Source organism: Protomyctophum parallelum (assembly GCF_964188405.1).
Source record: "Protomyctophum parallelum genome assembly, chromosome: 4".
Taxonomy (NCBI): Eukaryota; Metazoa; Chordata; class Actinopteri; order Myctophiformes; family Myctophidae; genus Protomyctophum; species Protomyctophum parallelum.
Window position 1 is genome coordinate 6,300,377 of NC_139700.1, and position 19,591 is coordinate 6,319,967.

The 19,591-nt window shown below is 45.3% G+C and overlaps 1 protein-coding gene across 1 annotated transcript in view; it reads left to right on the top strand.

Moving 5' to 3' along the window:
• The window catches only part of kiaa1549la (KIAA1549-like a), a gene marked incomplete at its 5' end in the record, with an annotated part of 99,904 nt that overhangs the window by 7,718 nt on the left and 72,595 nt on the right, over positions 1–19,591 (top strand). The window contains 4 exons of the mRNA XM_083764117.1: positions 9,342–10,076; positions 12,196–12,447; positions 12,963–13,670; positions 16,368–16,483. Of these exons, the coding sequence (XP_083620243.1) occupies positions 9,342–10,076; positions 12,196–12,447; positions 12,963–13,670; positions 16,368–16,483 (1,811 nt within the window). The remainder of the gene's footprint in view (positions 1–9,341; positions 10,077–12,195; positions 12,448–12,962; positions 13,671–16,367; positions 16,484–19,591) is intronic.

Genomic DNA, 19,591 nt, shown 5'->3' on the forward strand with positions numbered 1-19,591 from the left:
ATTCAGTTCTAGTGAGATCCAGCCATAACGCCATATGCTATAGCTTTTCAGCCAGCCTTTCTACAGCAGTAAGTAATGTTCAGTCTCAGTGCAGTGGACATAATAGGAAAGACACGACAACATAACACATTCTGACCTGAGATCAGATTCATACAAGGTTTCCGCCGGACAAACACTGGGTCTGATGAACCCATTCTGACCTGAGATCAGATTCTAGAATTGTCAGTCGCTCTTCGATTTTTCAAAAAATAGCAGACCTACAAGCTCGTATCGCGCCACTCGGTGGCGCGATATGAGCTTGTAGATCTGCTATTTTTCAATAGCTAAAGCATAACATGATGCTGACACCAAAATGGGTGCCCGTTCAGAATGGGATAAGCATGAGCCACAGGAAAAAGCTATGATGTCAGATATATACAGTACACGGTATGTGCATTATCAGCTTGTCAGCGTATCGAACACGAGAACTATTTTTAGAACGCCCATGAATTGCAACTAGCCTGGAGCGAAAGTGAGTCAAATGGTGCTGTTTCTCCTTTACTTAACTGAGCCCCATACATCAACCGCAACTATTTTCTTCTGAACGATTTAGCTTTCCGTTGTCCTCCTAAATCACCGGCAGTGAACATTTTATTGATAGATGAATGAATAAGCATTTTAGAGAGCCTTCTTTCTTTTTTCCTTGACCTGTCGGAAAACGGTACATTAAATCCAAATCCAAATCATCCATAGAAAAGAAAGGAATCCTGCACAAGCCACACATTGAATCACCTCATCGTCAATGTTTTGGTTTGTCTGAGACCTTTAGAAATGTCAGTGATTTTAATACATTCAGCGCGTGAAGTGATCCACTTCATGTGGCCAATTATATTATGTATTCCTCTATTGAGTTCATAGATAAAAAACACAATATTGTAGCGGCCAGCTATGGCGTCAGCCAATGGGACTGTCTCGGGGGTGGGACTTGGGGGAGTGAGTGACGGTTTGCTCGCTGTGTGTAGTTAGGTTGAGAGTGCATGCTGTTCTAACTTGGATGTGCACAAGCTGGCTGCTGTTATATGAGCTATCTTGGAAGTAATAAAGAGAGATCTTTATCATTGTGACTGCGTCTCTGCCTCCGGTTTCTGGGATCGTTACAATATATATAATACAAATGATGTTACAATCCGTTAAATCTTTCCTTCCTTCACCTACTTTGTCCCATGTTCTATTCAGCAGCAGAGTTCAAAGTGTGAAATCTTTGTAGTTGTTCTTAACCCATTTTGGGCGGGAACCCCTTTTGGTGTTAGCATTATGTTATGCTTTAGCTATTGAAAAATACCAGATCTACAAGCTCGTAGCGCGCCACCGAGTGGCGCGCTACGAGCTTGTAGGTCTGCTATTTTCTTTTAATCGAAGAACGACTGACATAGAAACATAGCTTTTTCTGAAAACTGTCGGGATGTAGAAGACATTTCTAGAATCTGATCTCAGGTCAGAATGGGTGACAGGAAAGACATCACACGATGCACAGCGATCTCCGTTGCCTGTATTTTCTATATAATAGACTGTAAAAGATCTATATGCATTGGTAATGGTTGCCGTGGCGACAGCATCCCCGCAGTTGCTGTGACGACCCTCTCATCTCCAGCAGAAGGAAGCCTCCCTGCTGTGTGCGGCTGAGTGGGGCTGTTGATTTGTGGTTACCTCAAATAGTTTCAGTCTCCTTCTTCTTCAACGCTTGCCTTTGTTTTCTCCACTCAAAGGTTTTGTCCCTGAATTGTGATTCATCTTGTTTGGTGGAGTGCACTCTTCCTCTCCTCTCCTCTCCTCTCCTCTCCTCTCCTCTCCTCTCCTCTCCTCTCCTCTCCTCTCCTCTCCTCTCCTCTCCTCTCCGTGCGTGCAGATTGGACAATGTGGATATACAATCCAATACATGTTTTTTTTTAATTAATTAATCTTAGTCTGAAAGGAAGGAATTTAGGGCTTGCCAATTTTCTAACTAAACCCCAATATTCTCTTGTGAGGATTCCATTATGATGTGGGGGAAAAATAGCTTTTGTCCTCTGTTTTTCTCCACAAAATGTCGATCGCAGTAATTTTGTATGTGTAGTCTGCTACTACTGATTTCACTGGCACTAGTATATTTGTCATTCGTTCATTCGTTCATTCATTCATTCATTCATTCACTCACTCACTCACTCATTCATTCATTCATTCATTCATTCGTTCATTTGTTCATTCATTAATTAATTCACTCACTCACTCACTCATTCATTCATTCATTCATTCACTCACTCACTCACTCACTCACTCACTCACTCACTCACTCACTCACTCACTCACTCACTCATTCATTCATTCATTCATTCTTCTAGCCGTGTACAATATATCTTTTTGTGCTCGCCTGCACACAGACAGATGGACGCTATGAATAGTTCCAGGAAATGGTTAGGTTACATGTCCATCCTGTTGGAAGGGCTTCACTCTGTTGGATAAATCTATTGGCTTGTGATCATCCTGGCTCCCACTGTCTCACATCCAACCACACTCAGTAGAGTCTTTGGACACTATACCAGCCAGCCCACTCTTAATACAATGTGATTGTTCTTGAAACCAATTTGTATACTTGGCGAAGGAGCTAGAGAGGCTAGAGCGGATGTCTTGGAATCGTAAGGGTGCCGTTGCCGGTTCGATCTCTGGCTCCTCCTGCGTGTGTCCTTGAGCAAGACACTTAAGCCCTGACCAGGTTTGTGCCTCGCATAGTTTTCCTCCACCACCGGAGTCCGAATGGATAAATGTAATGCACATATAGTAAAAGCGCCGTATAAATTTACCATTCTAACACAATCCCCCTGACCCGCGCAAACACTGCCAAATGGGTTTTGTGGGAGCGCCCGGCCAAAGCCTGGAGTCAAATTGGGGAGTCAAAATCTGTGCCTTTTGTTGCGGTCGGCAAGTGCTTCACCGATGTGCCACTCAGACACCCTGACGAGGGTGTTTGTATTGACCACTGGGCTCATGGCATGGCCGTACGGGGCTTTGCTGGCATCCCTGAAGATTGAGAAGGGCATTCGGCGCACAGTGCCAGCTGGCTCGGGGATGTGGTCAATACATGGCTTGGCACTCGTCTATAAGGCTTTCTAAATGGTTTGTATAGCGCTCTGTGCACCATTTCCGTGATTTTCATAATCTGCCTGTAAGCTCACATAGAAATGGCACAAAGCTATCCATGTTTTGTGCAAATACAGTACATAAATCAGGCTATACCGCGCCATCCAATTCTCCTTGTCCATATTTGTACTCGCTGGAGGTTCTGCGTTCTCAGTGCTTTGTTCAGTGGTCTGAATCCCATATGCTGCTCTCAGCTAGCCCATTCTGACCTGAGATCAGATTCGTACGAGGTTTTCCACTGGACACACACTGGTCTGATGAACCCATTCTGACCCGAGATCAGATTCTAAAAATGTCAGTCGTTCTTCGATTTTTCAAAAATAGCAGACCTACAAGCTCGTATCGCGCCACTCGGTGGCGCGATATGAGCTTGTAGATCTGCTATTTTTCAATAGCTAAAGCATAACATGATGCCGACACCAAAAATGGGTGCCCGGTCAGAATGGGCTAGAGCAGGTGGCTAACTGTTGGAGGAGAGAACACACAAAATGCCGTACCGTACCCATCCATCCATCCATCCAGCTCTATGTCCCGTTGTCAAAGGCACCTTTATTCCTCTGTCGCTAGTCCTACATTTTTCAATTCATTCAATCTATTGTTCCAGGCAATCCAATTTATAATTGGCGTCAGACTTAGCTTTTCTATTTGACTGCTCTCTTTAGAATGAGTGTTCCTCGATAGCCCAGTCAAACCATTCCCCACTCTTAAAGGACCACTTCACCACTTTTCAACCTATCTTCATATAATAGGTCCTCACTAATAATCATGAAAGAATGGTGCAATATTTTTCTACTCAGTCTGTGTCTCATAGGAGGGCTGTGGGCAGTTCAGAAACCGTCTTCCAGTGACATCATCGATGGGGAATACAAGCTAATAGAAACTGCAGGCTTTCTAGTCCTGAAAAGTTGCAATGCGAAAATGGAAGCCATCGTTCTCATGATAATGAAAATCTAAATATATTTGTAAAGAAATCTTAAAAAAAAAGAAATCTGCCTAATGATCATGTCACTGGAAGACGGTTTCTGAACTGCCCACAGCCCTCCTATGAAACACAGACCGAGTAGAAAAAAATTGCACCATTTTATCATGATTATTAGTGAGGACCTATTATATGAAGATAGGTTGAAAAGTGGTGAAGTTGTCCTTTAACACTGTTCACAACCAACGTATATTGTTATAGGTGCCTCGGCTTTAAAGGATAATTTATACTTTGGCGAGGGACCCTTTATATACAGAAGTATTGCTTGACAAACCTTTTGGTGTACAACGTAGCCTACTTGAAACCTTGAAACAACAGTTCTTAATACATTGTATATGGTTTTTAACTATACATTTTACAATTTCAATATCGAGGACACAACAGTGCTGTCATTGAGGTTATTGAGGCAGGACCACACACACACAGTGTTTGATGTGTGAGCAGGTGTCTGTGTCTGTGGGTGATTACAGGCCCATACGGTGATGATGCTTTCAGGTCATGATTGGAAAGCTGCTACTGCACACAAAACTGTCATCAGGTCCAATCGTTTAAATCCTTTTAAATCCTTTTTTCTAAAATAAACACATGTTTATTTGTCTCAATATTGCCAACATTTGTACATTTGGTGTTACACACTACCATACGAACATGTGTCACTATTATTTCACATCAAACTTTTATTTTGGCGATGCCTCCATTCATGCAATCGGGTCGGTGATTTTATTCGCGAAAACGTGGAAAATCAAGTCCTCGTTTCGGAAATAATTACGCCGATTCATCGTCCGCGTTATAATCTCGCTCAGTGTGCATAGCATACATACTCAGTCATAACACAAGCAGCAGTGTAAATGAATTAATAAAGCAATTGCTCGAGTCGTACAATGGAGCCCCGCACTGTCGGCGCACACATGCGACTTGAACGCTGAGCTATCTCTGTTTCACTTCAAACACATGCCCCCGCAGCATGAACCCAGCTCTGTGATGCAAGAAACGAGGACGAGTGGGGAATTGAAAGTTTAAAATTAAAGGTTAAGTCTGATTGGAAGCTAATTGTAATTTAATAGTTGGTTAATTCAGCGGTCCGTTGTTACGGGATTATTCTCTTGTTTTGTATTATGATCATGATACCCTATAATAAGGAAATGGCTGGAGTTAATGGGGTTGGGGAGTGGTTGTATTGCTTAACCCATTTTGGCCGGGAACCCCTTTTGGTGTTCGCATTATGTTATGCTTTAGCTATTGAAAAATAGCAGATCTACAAGCTCATAGCGCGCCACCGAGTGGCGCGCTACGAGCTTGTAGGTCTGCTATTTTTGAAGAATCGAAGAACGACTGACATAGAAACATAGCTTTTTCAGGTCCAAATGGGTTAACACCATGCAGGCATCCTGGGAATGGAGCTACCGGTAAGCTCGTGCTGCTCGTTCTATAAAGCCTTCCCTGCTTAGAAACCCCCTGTCTTTTAATTAACCAACCCCCTCTGTGGGGACATGGGGATGGCGTGGGAAGTATATGGGAAGTGTGAGTTATGCATGCACGCACACACGCACGCACGCACGCACGCACACGCACACACACACACACACACACACACACGCTCACACTTATACTCACACTCACACACATGGTGTAGGTTGGAAGAAAAAATAAAAAGAGTACAGTATGTAGAGTAGCCTGTGCATGTACCTGCAATATGAAAAATAAAAAATAAATCTTTTGATTTATTTTATTGGTTTATATATATTATTCAACTTTTATCTCCTATTATTTCTCTCTATTATCTGATAGTCTTTTTCCTTTATCACTTAAAATCCGTTAATTACGCCTTGTGTGTTGTTTTTTGAGGTAATAGTGTAGATTTTCGTCTTACACAAACGACATTATGTGGACGAGCAAATCGGTATTTTTGTCTTACACAAACATTTAATTCCCATTGACAACGAATGGAGAATTTACGTCATGATGTACGATGATAAGAGCACCCCTCACTTCACACGGGTGTGATTATTTTTTTAAAACCTGGGTATCACTGCTTGTCAATTTGTTCATGTTGGTTTGTCGTTTGATTTTATGGATTGTTAAATGAACACTCAAGGATTTTGCTGTGTGTACGTTTGATTTTATGGATTGTTAAATGAACACTCAAGGATTTTGCAGTGTGTACGCTCTCTCTATCACTTGGTCAGTCGTGCCAGCAACAGAGAAGCTACAAATGCACTATGGACTAACGCCAAGTCAGTTCTTTTCAACTAGAACAAATGAACAAATGCAATAGACTCCTGTCAGTCAGCCTGCCAGCCAGCCCGGTTCTCCATCTTTCAATTCCACCAAGCCAAGGTGCCTTTGAGACCGTAGAATAATCAACCTAGTCTGCCAATATAAGGCTTTGTTCTGGCCTTAATGTACTGTACGAGGAGGACACACAATTAGGGATTTGGGAAGAATGTGATAATATTTTAATTGGCATCCATCCTTGATGTTCTTCTGGGTCTGTCTAATTATTAATATCTGAACAATTTCTTCTTCAAAAGTTGAAAAGTAGTCCGTCTTCATCTACAGATATTTAAAGCTTCAAACATGGCACAATTTGTGCATTCAGTTAACCTAGCAGTCATATTGTTTGTACCTCTACACGTTCATGTATTATTATTATTATTCGCCCCCATTTGTGATAGTTTCTTTGTTAGTGTGTATGTTTGTGTTAGGACATAATTTGGGTTACACACACCAAAAGTTGGACATACTCATAGCTTATCATCATAGCTTATCAACAATAATTTAACTCTTGAGAGCATATACAATGAAACCAAATATACTCATTTTACACTCTCAAGAGTTAAAGATCTGTAAGGGTGGACCCTTGGGGCCGATTCATACTCCTATTTTAGAGCCGAGAAAAAGCCGGTTCGGCTCTGTAGAGCCGTGACGTCATTTGAGGTTCGGGGGGCGGGTACCGTCCTAAAGTCGGCTCTTCGGTGCTACTGAAAACGTCTGACGAGCCGAAATCATTTCGGCACTACAGCGCCGAAACAGCGGTAAAATAGGAGTATGAATTGGCCATTACCATCATTTAGCTGCAGGGACCATTTGGAACCCCCTCAAGCACCACTGGTGGTCCCCGGACCGCTGGTTGAGAAGCTACGGTCAGAGGACGGGGAAGGACATAATGCAACATAGGTCTCCAATCAGAATAAAATGCAGGACATTGCAGTGGTGGTCTGTGTAGCCAGCGGCGTGCCCCGGATGTGTTTATTCTAGGAATAATAATTCCATGATCAGATTAGTATGTGTGAAATCACAGCTGGTTAGGACACACTGTGTGTGTGTGTGTGTGTGTGTGTGTGTGTGTGTGTGTGTGTGTGTGTGTGTGTGTGTCCTAGTTTGTGTACATTAATTCCCTATGCTTTATCCTCTAAAAACATAAGTGACCTACTTGACAGATTAATACAGTTTTTAGGGTCCTTTATCTCTTTGTATGGCCGAGAGAGTGAGTGAGAGACGTGTGTGTCGGTGGGCGTGTATAGGCTGTAATGTCTCTAAACACAAGGTCAATAGAGACTGAGGACAATCACTGCATTTAGGGCAGAGCGCTCAGGTGGCACCGCGGTATAACTTAACTGCCCACCACCTCCTAGGGGTTCAAATCCACCGGCTTTGTCGAGCATATACGAACACAATAAGGCGGAGAGGGGGGAGGGTTATATTAGTCACTGCACGTATACCCCTACGGGCCGTAACGGCACCTGTCAGGAGTGTAGAGCGGGAGGAGTAGAACGAAGGCTCCGCAGTACGTCCTCCTGGTGTGGGCTCCTCCTCACTGGCAGGTGAGCCAGTGGGACAACGCAGCAGGGACAACACACAGATTTGTGGAATTCATTGGCATGACAAATTGGGAGGAAAAGGGGTAAATGGCAGCAGAAAGAACAACAAAAAAAGAAAAAAAGAGGTTAGAAACATTTACATGTCCTCTTCCATCTCAAGTGACATTGTGGCAGAATATCTAACGGCATCCTCAGGGAACTCATCCCAATCAGGGCATCCTCTGTTTGAACTTCTGCCCTCAGGGAGAGGCTATATTAAGGTCATGAAAGCAGGAACCAAAATAAGGAAAATAGACGATCTCAGCATGCAATCAAGTGTAAAATGACTTTGTTGTTGACAAAACTGTCGGCATATTTAGTCTTAGTTTTACTCATCGTAGCTTAGTTTTCATTTAGTTTCCATTTAGTTTTCGTCATTGAAAAAAGGTAGTCGACGAACATTTTTCGTCATAGTTTTAGTCGACGAAATCAACACCCCAGCAAGCATGTTCAGGACCTGGGCGAATTATCTCGATTGTGGCCAGATCAAGTCAAACCAAGACTAGTCACATCTGACCCAGAATATCACCTGATTATCAACCAACATCAATTCTGCTCACTAAGACGAATGTCCCTGGATGAATCAGAGAGAGTCTGATCGAGGCCAGATCAACTTAAGTCAAATCATAACTAGTCAGATCTGGCCCAGAATAAGCTATATTATAGCTTATTCTGGGCAGACGTCCTGGAAATGACGTAAAGATCATCCCCATAATGGGCTGTGATCTGGCCTATAGTCCTGAACGTCACCGGAGTCACTGGAGGACATCCCGTCATTTGGCTTGCTGGGACTGGATCAAGCAGACTGAGAAATAGTTTCTACCCCAGGCAGAGCTGTCATAGCTCTACTCTGCACAGACCTGAGACACTTTATGGACCTACGTGCAGTATTTCACAATCGCTCCATAAAAGTGTGAAGTGCGGAATTGAGTAGCAATCCATCTCAGTGCTTGAAACTACATGAAATGTCGGAGGGGAGTCGGAGGGGATATACACAATATGTTGTAATGTGTGTTTTGTTAGAGTATATTTGATGTTCTTTTTTAAAATGCACTGAGCTGGATTGCACAATGATAATAAAGATATTCTGATTCTGAAACAAATCTTTGCATATTGCATGCATGGTCTTAATGATGACTGTGCAAGTAGTCAAAGCAGTCATCATCCAGTCGGTGGCAGCCATGCGTCAACCCTTCAAAATAATAATCCTAATTGAACTAAATTACTACTTCTTGTTTCTTCCACTTATTTCTGTCTTCCTTTCCCACTCGTTTCCCTAGTTTTCTTTTTTCCTCTCATCTTTTGCTCTTTCAACTAATCCTCTCTCTTTCTTCCTCTCCGTTTTCCAGATGAGAGAGGACGCCACCGTGAGTCATCAAAGCCCGCCACCTTGCCTCCGGACCCGGCCGTGTCCTCCAAAGTGAATCCGGGCGCCGTGTACACAAACTGGGCTGCGGGCGATGCTTTGGCTCGTCCCGCAGCCAACAGTGGAGCCGATGCTTTTCTGGGAGCCGGGACCCGGATATGGCCCGAGGGCAGACTTTTGGCCGAGGCCCGAACGGCAGTTTGGGCCGAAACCGCAGCGGGAGTCCGAGGTGGAAGCGGCGGGGGCAAAGTGTTTGCTCAGAGTGGGATCGTAAGTGGAACCGGGGCCTGGGCTGAAGTAGGGGCTAACTGGAGGCCGGTGGTTACAGAGGGGGTGGACCTGCCGAGCATGTCGAGGGACCCGGCTGCCTGGCTCAGGCGACTGGGGCCCCAGGGGCTCCTGGGGCAGGGAGAGACCCACAGAGGGCAGGCTGCCTTTTCTTCAGTCCTCACAATGCTGGCCGAGGAGGCAGAGCCATCGGAACTGCCGGCACTGGCCGCGAGAAAGCCATTAGGGCTGCTGTCTAAAGCTTCCTGGACCAAAATATCCTCTCCTTCATTTAGTAAGTCATCCTCGTCCAAAGGCTCCTCTTCGCCCCCCGCCTCGTCGTCGCCCTCCTCTTCCTCGGCCGTGAGCAGAGACAATCAGATAACGGGATCAGACGCCGTCTCTCTGGTTGCCACTGGCAACAACGCTTCCAGCTCCAACACCAGCCTAGGTACCGTACTGTATGCACTGTAATGCATGGTCCACTGTTTGGAGATGATATCTCATTTTGTTGAAATGCTACTGTTAAATGTATCTCATTGAATTAGTTGTAGCTATCAAAGCTGTGCCTTCTACCGGTCATCATTCGTTATCATCCTCGCCATCGTCATCATGATCGGATGTCGGCCCGGTCACACTCCCTCAGCTGCCCTCTTCCGGTGGTGCTCCATCTAATAACACCCCCAATCAAGGGTTGGATTGGGGTTGGGAAGTGAGGACGCTGGCGTCGACTGTTCGCCGCTTCACCTCCCAATGTATGAATGAATGAACGAACCATTGCTAGCGCTTTGAGTAGGCACAGTGCATAGAAAAGCGCCATAAAAATGCAATTCATTAACTGTACACATTGTAACGGGGTTGCTGACAGATTTGGCTGCAGAGCTCTGTCTTGAGAGATTATTGCACATATAGGGCAACAACATGACCTTGGCCTTGGTATCTGAAATTCAATCGGCTCTAAAATGGATCACCCCACATGATATGATATTGGGGAAAACAACATATTCTGTGTCACAGCGTCTCCCTTGTTAACCCATTCTGACCGGGCACCCATTTTGGTGTCGGCATCATGTTATGCTTTAGCTATTTAAAAATAGCAGATCTACAAGCTCATATCGCGCCACCGAGTGGCGCGATACGAGCTTGTAGGTCTGCTATTTTAAAAAAATCGAAGAGCGACTGACATTTTTAAAATCTGATCTCAGGTCAGAATGGGTTCATCAGACCAGTGTGTCTCCGGCGGAAACCTCGTATGAATCTGATCTCAGGTCAGAATGGGTTAAACTGTAATAATACTGCATTGATCACTGCACATATTATTGTCGCGGTCGGGTGGAAACCTTGTCCTACCGCTACGAAACCGTTACTTTTCAGGAAACGGGAGAAATAACTGCAGTGGAACCAATGCAGTAATTATTTGACCAACACGCTCTTGTTAATAGTGACAGACTTTCACCCTGATGTTGGGTGTGTCATTATAAGCAAACAAACAAACAAACAAAAATACACTCTTATCATCATACATCAGCCAATCAAATCATCACATTCCGTGCTATACAAACACATTCCGTGCTACAAACACAAAAACTGAAACCTACAAGCTCACAACGCGTCAATCTGCAATTGTCACTGTTTGTGCGTGAAAAAATGGGTTGCAAAAAAATCACACCCATGTGAACTGAGTGGTGCAGCTCCCCCCCCCCCACCTCAGACCTCTCTCTCTCTCTCTCTCTCTCTCTCATTAGCAAACAACATTGCAGCACTATCCCTCTCTGTTTCTGGCGCCCCCTACTGGTACCCTATAGTCATGTACTGGTGCTCATGACCACATGGGTACATAGCACACACATGGGTACATAGGTGTACACGGACATTGCTGGTTGTAGGAGTGGTTGCACCACTCAAAAACTCAAGTAAGAAATGTGAGTACTTTCCCCACCACTGTGTATTGATATACCAACATGTTGGCCTCCCTGCTCCCTGCTCCCTCCTCCCTCCTCCCTCCTCCCTCCTCCCTCCTCCCTCCTCCCTCCTCCCTCCTCCCTCCTCCCTCCTCCCTCCTCCCTCCTCCCTCCTTCCTCCCCCTTCCCTCCTCCCTCCTCCCTCCTCCCTCCTCCCTCCTCCCTCCTCCCTCCTCCCTCCTCCCTCCTCCCTCCTCCCTCCCTCCTTCCTCCCCCTTCCCTCCTCCCTCCTCCCTCCTCCCCCTTCCCTCCTCCCTCCTCCCTCCTCCCTCCTCCCTCCTCCCTCCTCCCTCCTCCCTCCCTCCCCCTTCCCTCCTCCCTCCCTCCCTCCCTCCTTCCTCCCCCCTCCCTCCTCCCTCCTCCCTCCTCCCTCCTTCCTCCCCCCTCCCTCCCTGCTCCCTCCTCCCTCCCTCCTCCCTCCTCACCCCTCCCTCCCTCCTCCCCCTCCCTCCCCCTCCCTGCTCCCTCCTCCCTCCTCACCCCTCCCTCCCTCCTCCCTCCTCCCTCCTCACCCCTCCCTCCCTCCTCCCCCCTCCCTCCCTCCTCCCTCCTCCCCCCTCCCTCCTCCCTCCCTCCCCCTCCCCCTACCCTCCCTCCTCCCCCCTACAGAGGAGTCGGTGAGCAGCCTGCCAGCCTGGGACCTGCCCACCGTCCCCGCCGCTCTGCTGACCACGCTGGGCGACCATGACGTCACGCTCGCCGACAACATCACCAGCCCCTTCTCCACGCAGTGGAACACCACGGCGCCCGCGCCGCCACGCGCCCGGAACGCCTCCCGGCACACTCCCACGTCTCCTCCGGCCACTGCCACGCTCCCGCCTCTGCCTCCCGTCACCACCACGTCCGCCGCGCACACCCCAGGTTGGACCCGGCATCACAGTCGCCTTTACAAACGCAATTATTTCAGATGGTCGCAATTATTTCAGATGGTCACAATTATTTTGTATAAGCGTCATAATTGTTTCCATGTAGAAACATTTTCATAATTTGTTTCCCCCCCCCCAAAAAAATTGCAGAAATACAACTTTTTTAAAAGTATAATATGTGACCGGGGACAGTGGTTTGATATACAAGGGGGCCATCGTCATTTTTCAGTTCTTTACATATTATGAAACTGCACACTGTAACCTTTCATATGATGTATTTCTCATTGAAATCGAATTGAATTAAATATGTCTTTGTATGTTTACGTTATGTCATGTCTGCCCTGTGCAATTTGTGATTATGAAGCCTAAAAACCAAACAGAAATTTTAGTTGTGATTATTATTATGTTCCAATGTCCAATGCCAAAAAATGCAATTACATCGTTAATCGCGACTACTTTGTGTGACAATTAATTGTCGACTTAAATGTGAAATGGCCTAATTAACTCCAGGTGCATCCGCTGAGATGACGACGGAGCGCACGCCGCCTGGCGCCGCTGCAGCGACCGCCGGCCAGGACACTGTGACCAGCGACAGCCGTCGGCTGACACCCGCCGTGACGACGACGACGACGCTCTCCTCCTCAACCACCACGACGGCGAACACGAGCGCCGCTCAGCCGACGGCAGAAGCGGAGACCTCTGGGAGCGCTGTAACAACACCGACGAACACCTCGACCACAGCACCCACCGCGGCTACTAACTCCACACAACAAACTACCAGCCTCACACCGACGGTGGCGGCTGCAAGTCAGCCTAGCATCACCGCTAACACTGAACCTGATAATACTACTATTACTACTACTACTACTACTACAACAACTGCTACTACTACTACTACTATTGCTGCCACTACTACTACCACCAGTCCTACTACTGTAGCGCCTACCACCACCACCAGCACCACCACAACTGTTCCCAATACCACCACAGCTGTTCCTCCCACCACCACTACCGAGACAACTACGACAGCTGCACCTACTACCACAACTTCTACTACGACTACCACCACCTCTGCACCAGTGACCACCACCTCTCTGATAGTGCCAGTCCCAACCACGTTACCTCCGACCACTACAACACAGCCTCCGTCCAGTACGAGTGCAGAGGAGAGTGCCGTCGTGCCCTGCAACATCACCGAGAAGTATTGGGTCAGAACAGGTACTGGGAGATTTTATGTTTTAGTCTCTCAAAGTCTCTAATTATGCTGTAATTAGTGCTCATAGTATGGAGCCGAATCCATGCCAATATTATCTGTGTGTTCGTAAAAGAAAATGCGTAAAAAAGAAATCTGTAAAAGAAAAATGCGTAAAAAAACAATCCGTAAAAAGAAAATGCGTAAAAAAACAATCTGTAAAAGAAAAATGCGTAAAAAAAACAATCTGTAAAAGAAAAATGCGTAAAAAAACAATCCGTAAAAAGAAAATGCGTAAAAAAACAATCTGTAAAATAAAAATGCGTGTATATGTAGTATATACGGATAGTGTTTTTTTGTGTTTGGACTTACGAACAGAAAAAATGCCAACCTCAGTTACAGATGGTTTTTTTGGTTCCCCAGTGAAATCACTGCCAAAAATCACATGACGGCTGAGAACCAATCACGTGAGGCCTTTTCCTCTACCCAATCAAAAAGCTCCATAAGTCTGCCTGGCAACTGAGGTTGCCATGTTTGTCTGGGGCTACGTTATAAGTATAAGTATAAGTTTATGAGTTACAAGTTTAGCTATATATCCATATCTTGTCTTAAAACAACCACTCAATGGCCAATTGACTAATTCATTATTTTAGTAGCCTATATTAAATAGGGGGGTCTCAAGGTTCGGGGACCCCCAAATGGTAACCCTGTCATTTCTCAACCGTTTTTGACGGAGGTGGGCTCGTTGTGATTGTGTCGCCCCCCACTCTGTCATTTCTCAACTGTTTTGGACGGGGGTGGGCTCGTTGGAATCTTGTCACCCCCCTGTGGGCGTCTTTGGGGTCTCAAGGTTCAGGGACCCCCCGGGACCCCCCAGGGACCCCAAAATGGTAACTCTGTCATTTCTCAACCGTTTTGGACGGGGGTGGGCTCGTTGGAATCGTGTCGCCCCCCTATATTTATGGGGGGAAATTGTCCATACAATGGGTAAGGACTAGTATATATAACAGGATCATTTACTGCCTTAATGGTATGAATGAAAGGTTTTTTGAGCAAGGAGAAGGAGGCCGAAATTATGTTTTCTTCTGCTCTGGTAATTAAAGTTTTTTTGTGAGCTTTTAAAACGGTGTGCAGACTTTCTCCTTTTTCAGTTTATTTATTTTGTTCGAGCTCCCGTTGAATTTACTGGGATGTGCGTGTAGCTATACCTCCTGACCACTAAGGTGTTTTGAGCACCCATCCATTAGCTGTTTTTGGAGGAAGATGGAGAAGAAAAAAACTAAAACATACGAGCTAATGGATGCATTAGGTGAGTCATTTATTTGAACATAACAACATCCACTCAAGAGAGCCAAGACCCAGAAATAACTAAAACAGTGATAGAGGAAATGCACTCAGAGCTTTATGTTGATGTGCCACTGACGCAAGCTTGCTCACTCGCTCCATGACTAACATTGTCCAATTTGTCCCCAACCCTAACCGCACGCAATGCCACGCGTCGGACCCATGTGGCATCGAAATTATGAGTGGATCCACTATGGAGCCGAATCCATGCCAATATTATCTGTGTGTTCGTAAAAGAAAATGCGTAAAAAAGAAATCTGTAAAAGAAAAATGCGTAAAAAAACAATCTGTAAAAAGAAAATGCGTAAAAAAACAATCTGTAAAAGAAAAATGCGTAAAAAAACAATCTGTAAAAAGAAAATGCGTAAAAAAATCAATCTGTAAAAATAAAATGCGTAAAAAAACAATCTGTAAAAGAAAAATGCGTAAAAAAACAATCTGTAAAAGAAAAATGTGGGAGCCCCCAGGGGTCCCCGAACCTCCAAAACCCTGATAATGCGCCCAGAGAGGCAACACGATTCCAACAAGCCCACCCCCGTCCAAAACGGTTGAGAAATGACAGAGTTAGCATTTGGGGGTCCCTGGGGGGTCACGGGGGGTCCCCGAACCTCCAAAACCCTGAGAACGCCCCCAGGGAGGCGACACGATTCCAACGAGCCCACCCCCGTCCAAAACAGTTGAGAAATGAAAGAGTTACCATTTGGGGGTCCCGGGGGGTCCCCAAACCTCAAACCCTGAGAACGCCCCCAGAGGGGGCGACACGATTCCAACGAGCCCACCCCCGTCCAAAACGGTTGAGAAATGACAGAGTTACCATTTTAGGGTCCCTGGGGGGTCCCGGGGGGTCCCTGGGGGTCCCTGAACCTTGAGCCCCCAAAGACGCCCCCAGGGGGGCGACACGATGCCAACGAGCCCACCCCCGTCCAAAACGGTTGAGAAATGACAGAGTTACCATTTGGGGGTCGTAATCAACTCACGATACAATTTCGAATCACGATACTAGGTTCACTGGGTTTCTTCCCATACAATTTTGTTTTCTCTCTTACACAAATCTATCTTTCTCTTTTAAATTTCTTCTCTTATCCTCTTCAATACAGTATACTGTAGCAAAAGTCTGAAAACCTTTTTTGATGAATTCTCTTACAAAGATCCTGCCTTTTCTTCTCTTTTTTGAGTGGTGCAGCCACTCCATTGCACCAGCAATGTGTGTCTAGCTGGCTGGCTGGGTCTGTCCGAGCACGGAAATATATATATTTTTCTTTTTAGCTGTTGCATCACGACTCAAATTGCGATTTAACCGCGATTTAAATTGTCACCAGTTTGAATCGATTTACAATAGGTCGTTACATAAAGCTTTATCCTTATTTCTCCTTCTCCAGTTCTTTCCATCCAGCTGCGTAGGAACCGACTGGACCTGATCCTGAAACAGAACCTGGCTAAAGGTCTGAGCCAGGCCCTGCAGAGAGCCCTGAACGACAGCCATGCCCACGCACAGGTCCGTTGTTCTCCTCAAGAGCTAACAAAGAAATAACCCAAACTAAACTACCTGAACTAAATAAAAACAATAAACCATACTAACTAACTGAAACTGTATTTTGTGTTTACAAAACTAACTAAACAAACTGAAATGATACACAATATGCAATTAGCTTTAGTTTATTTATGTTTGTGGATGCGGTTGGTGGTTCATCTGTAACTGAATACATTTTTAAATGCTATCTTTATTCAGACCTGTTGCAACCTAGACGACGTTATGCCTTTCAATCCGGGAGTGTGTCTCATTAGTTGTTGCTATACTGTACATTTTAGGGATGAACCGATGCATGGGCCACATATCGGTTGTTGATAAAGCATACATTTTGTGTTGGCTATGTTGGTGTGTTGGTTATATGTAGCCTACCAAGCTGTAGAATCTGAACATAAATTCAAAAAGCGATCTTTTTCCTCTGAGTTATGTTATCTTCAACATTCATCCCACCGCCTCCCTCCCTCCTTTACCTCCTAGCGGGCGGGCGGGCAGGCAGTAACCCTAAGGTATATACAGGGGGATTGTTCCTTTAACTGTATTGGCGGGCTGAGCCCTCGGACGAGGAGTATTATGGGATATCTTGTGTTTACTTTCTGTTCTGGTGGAGAGGGAAGCGGTCACGCTATTCAGAGGAAGATATATATTATTTAGTTTGTTTACTACGGAGAGTTGATACAGAATTAGAACCCTGGCTGATCACGTTTGTCCTTTGAATTATTTTGTCCTTGTTTGTCCTCATGTAGCACTTTTCCTTTTTCCTTTGTCTATCACTCTCCATAGTACACCCACTCGCCTCTCTGTCTCACACACACACACACGCACATACACACGTGCGCACACACACACACACACCTCAGTCTCCTTACTTTACACATCAAGTTCTCCATCTCTAACCTGCTTGCTGGCTGCCTCGGTGTGTTCTATCGACTTCCTGCCAGCCTGCCTGTCTCCATTTGAATGTTTGTGTGTCCTCTGTGTCAGCCTGCCTCTCCCCCTGCCTTTCTTGTGCCATTCTATCTCTCTCTTCCCTGCCTCTCCTCGTCATGTTTGTCTGTGTTTTTTTTCCCTTCTATTTTTATCAGTTTATTTTTTTAGCCACTTCGAAACCCTAGCATACCTATTATGGGGAAAACATTCAGCAATGGCCAACAATATTCAAGCACGAACCCTGCATCACAATGCAATATGTTGTGAAATTCTACAGTAGATTGGCTATTTTTGAGGGGCCCCTCCATATATCCAGCTTTTGGTGTGTGTCCACAAACTTTGTCCTACACAAACATTAAATTCCCATTGACAATGAATGGATAATTTTACGTCATAGTGTCTGAGTAAATTGACAGGAACAGAGACACACACACACACACACACACACACACACACAACCTCCTTCTACCTACCGCGGAGCTCCGATGGTGTGTTTTACCGTTGTCAACTTGTTGTATAATTAACTTGCCATGGGAAAATAATCCAGCTAAATGGAGGAGTGACATATCCTGACATTTTCAACTACCTAGTGAACTCTCCAGATGAGTATTGATAATGAGTCTTGCAAGATGCTATTTAGATCATTTCCAACAAATACATAGCATATAAAACGAAATACAACAAATATATCTGGGTATTGAAAACCTCAAGGGATGCGACCGTGACGTATATACCGTATATTATATAGTACATTGTGGGATGTATATTGAGATGGCAGGTACACTATGTGACATTGAAAAGGACAAATCAAACATATGGGACACTTTATTCGCTACAAAATCGCTACAGCCTCAGTAATGAACCAGTGAAATTAGGGTATTTTATGACGCCTCTCATAGGGATTACATTGGCAGCTGCAGTACACCGTTGAAACGGAGCAGAAAAATATCTAAAAACACATTACCCACATAAAAACCCCCAGGAAAGTGTTTCATGTCTCCCAAACATCATTAAAATAAGATCTGGTTGCAAAAGGGGTGAAATGTCCCTTTTAATAATAGAGAAAATGCATCATAAATAAATACTGAAACCAGATATAATCATTATGGAAAGTTTATGTGTACTATGTAAACTCTCAATTTACATTTCCCAGCCATTCAGTTATTCAGTTATATAGGTTTAAGTTATTCATGAGAAATAGCTGCAGACATCTACGTACGGAATTGGCGCTAAACTGTCCACATATTACTGTAACTATGACTAGATACTGTCAGCGTTTCTATCGCTCAATAAATAGCTCCTAAAATGGATGTCGTTTGTTGTTGCAATAGTTGTGGCGTGGACTCCGCTATCCACTTGAGTTAGAACCATTTTTAAAACAATACAGTTATTGTCACACTCTGCCCCTGCGCTGCCTGCCTCTGCCCATGCCCACCTCCCAGTGTACTGTACGTGCCCCTGTCCTGTGTGGTGAGACTTTGGTCAGTGTGTATTCCTCCTGAGCTCCCCAGCCCCCTCCCCTCTCCGGACTCTTGATTTCCTACAGCAGTGCTTAGTTGGCTAACGAGCCTTTTGTCATGTATCCAACAAGCTTTAAACTGAGCAGATTGGACATTCCGTTCCAGAGATATGACCAAAACTGTGGCAATCCGTTTGGAGCCACCGTCTTTTTTTACAGCAACCTAGAACCTGTCACTCAAACTTCACACGCAAACAGTTTACGACGTAAACGATAGTTTACGACGTAAACGATAGTTTACGACGTAAACTGTCCTCCTTGGTTTCCTTGATAGTTATCGTTCTTGGACAGCCTTAGAACTTGGCTGCTATAAGTATACTGTAGTTCCTGAAAATAAGCACATGCATTTTGTTGAATTTCTGTCGGCAAGGATGAGGAAAGGATGAGGTAACGTGATCAAAGCAGTGAGAGGAATGACGGCTATAGTGGAGCTTATAGCATTCTGCTGGGAGAGGAGAGGTGGGGAGAGGAGAGATGGAGAGGGGAGAGGAGGGATGGGAGAGCATAGCAACAAGAGCAACAGCTGTTCCAAGAGTCTGAAACTAGCCTAGCTCTCTCGGGTAGAGAGGGTAAGCGGCGAGTGGGCGACGTGCGGATCCAGAAATACGAGCCTTGATGCACAGCAATTG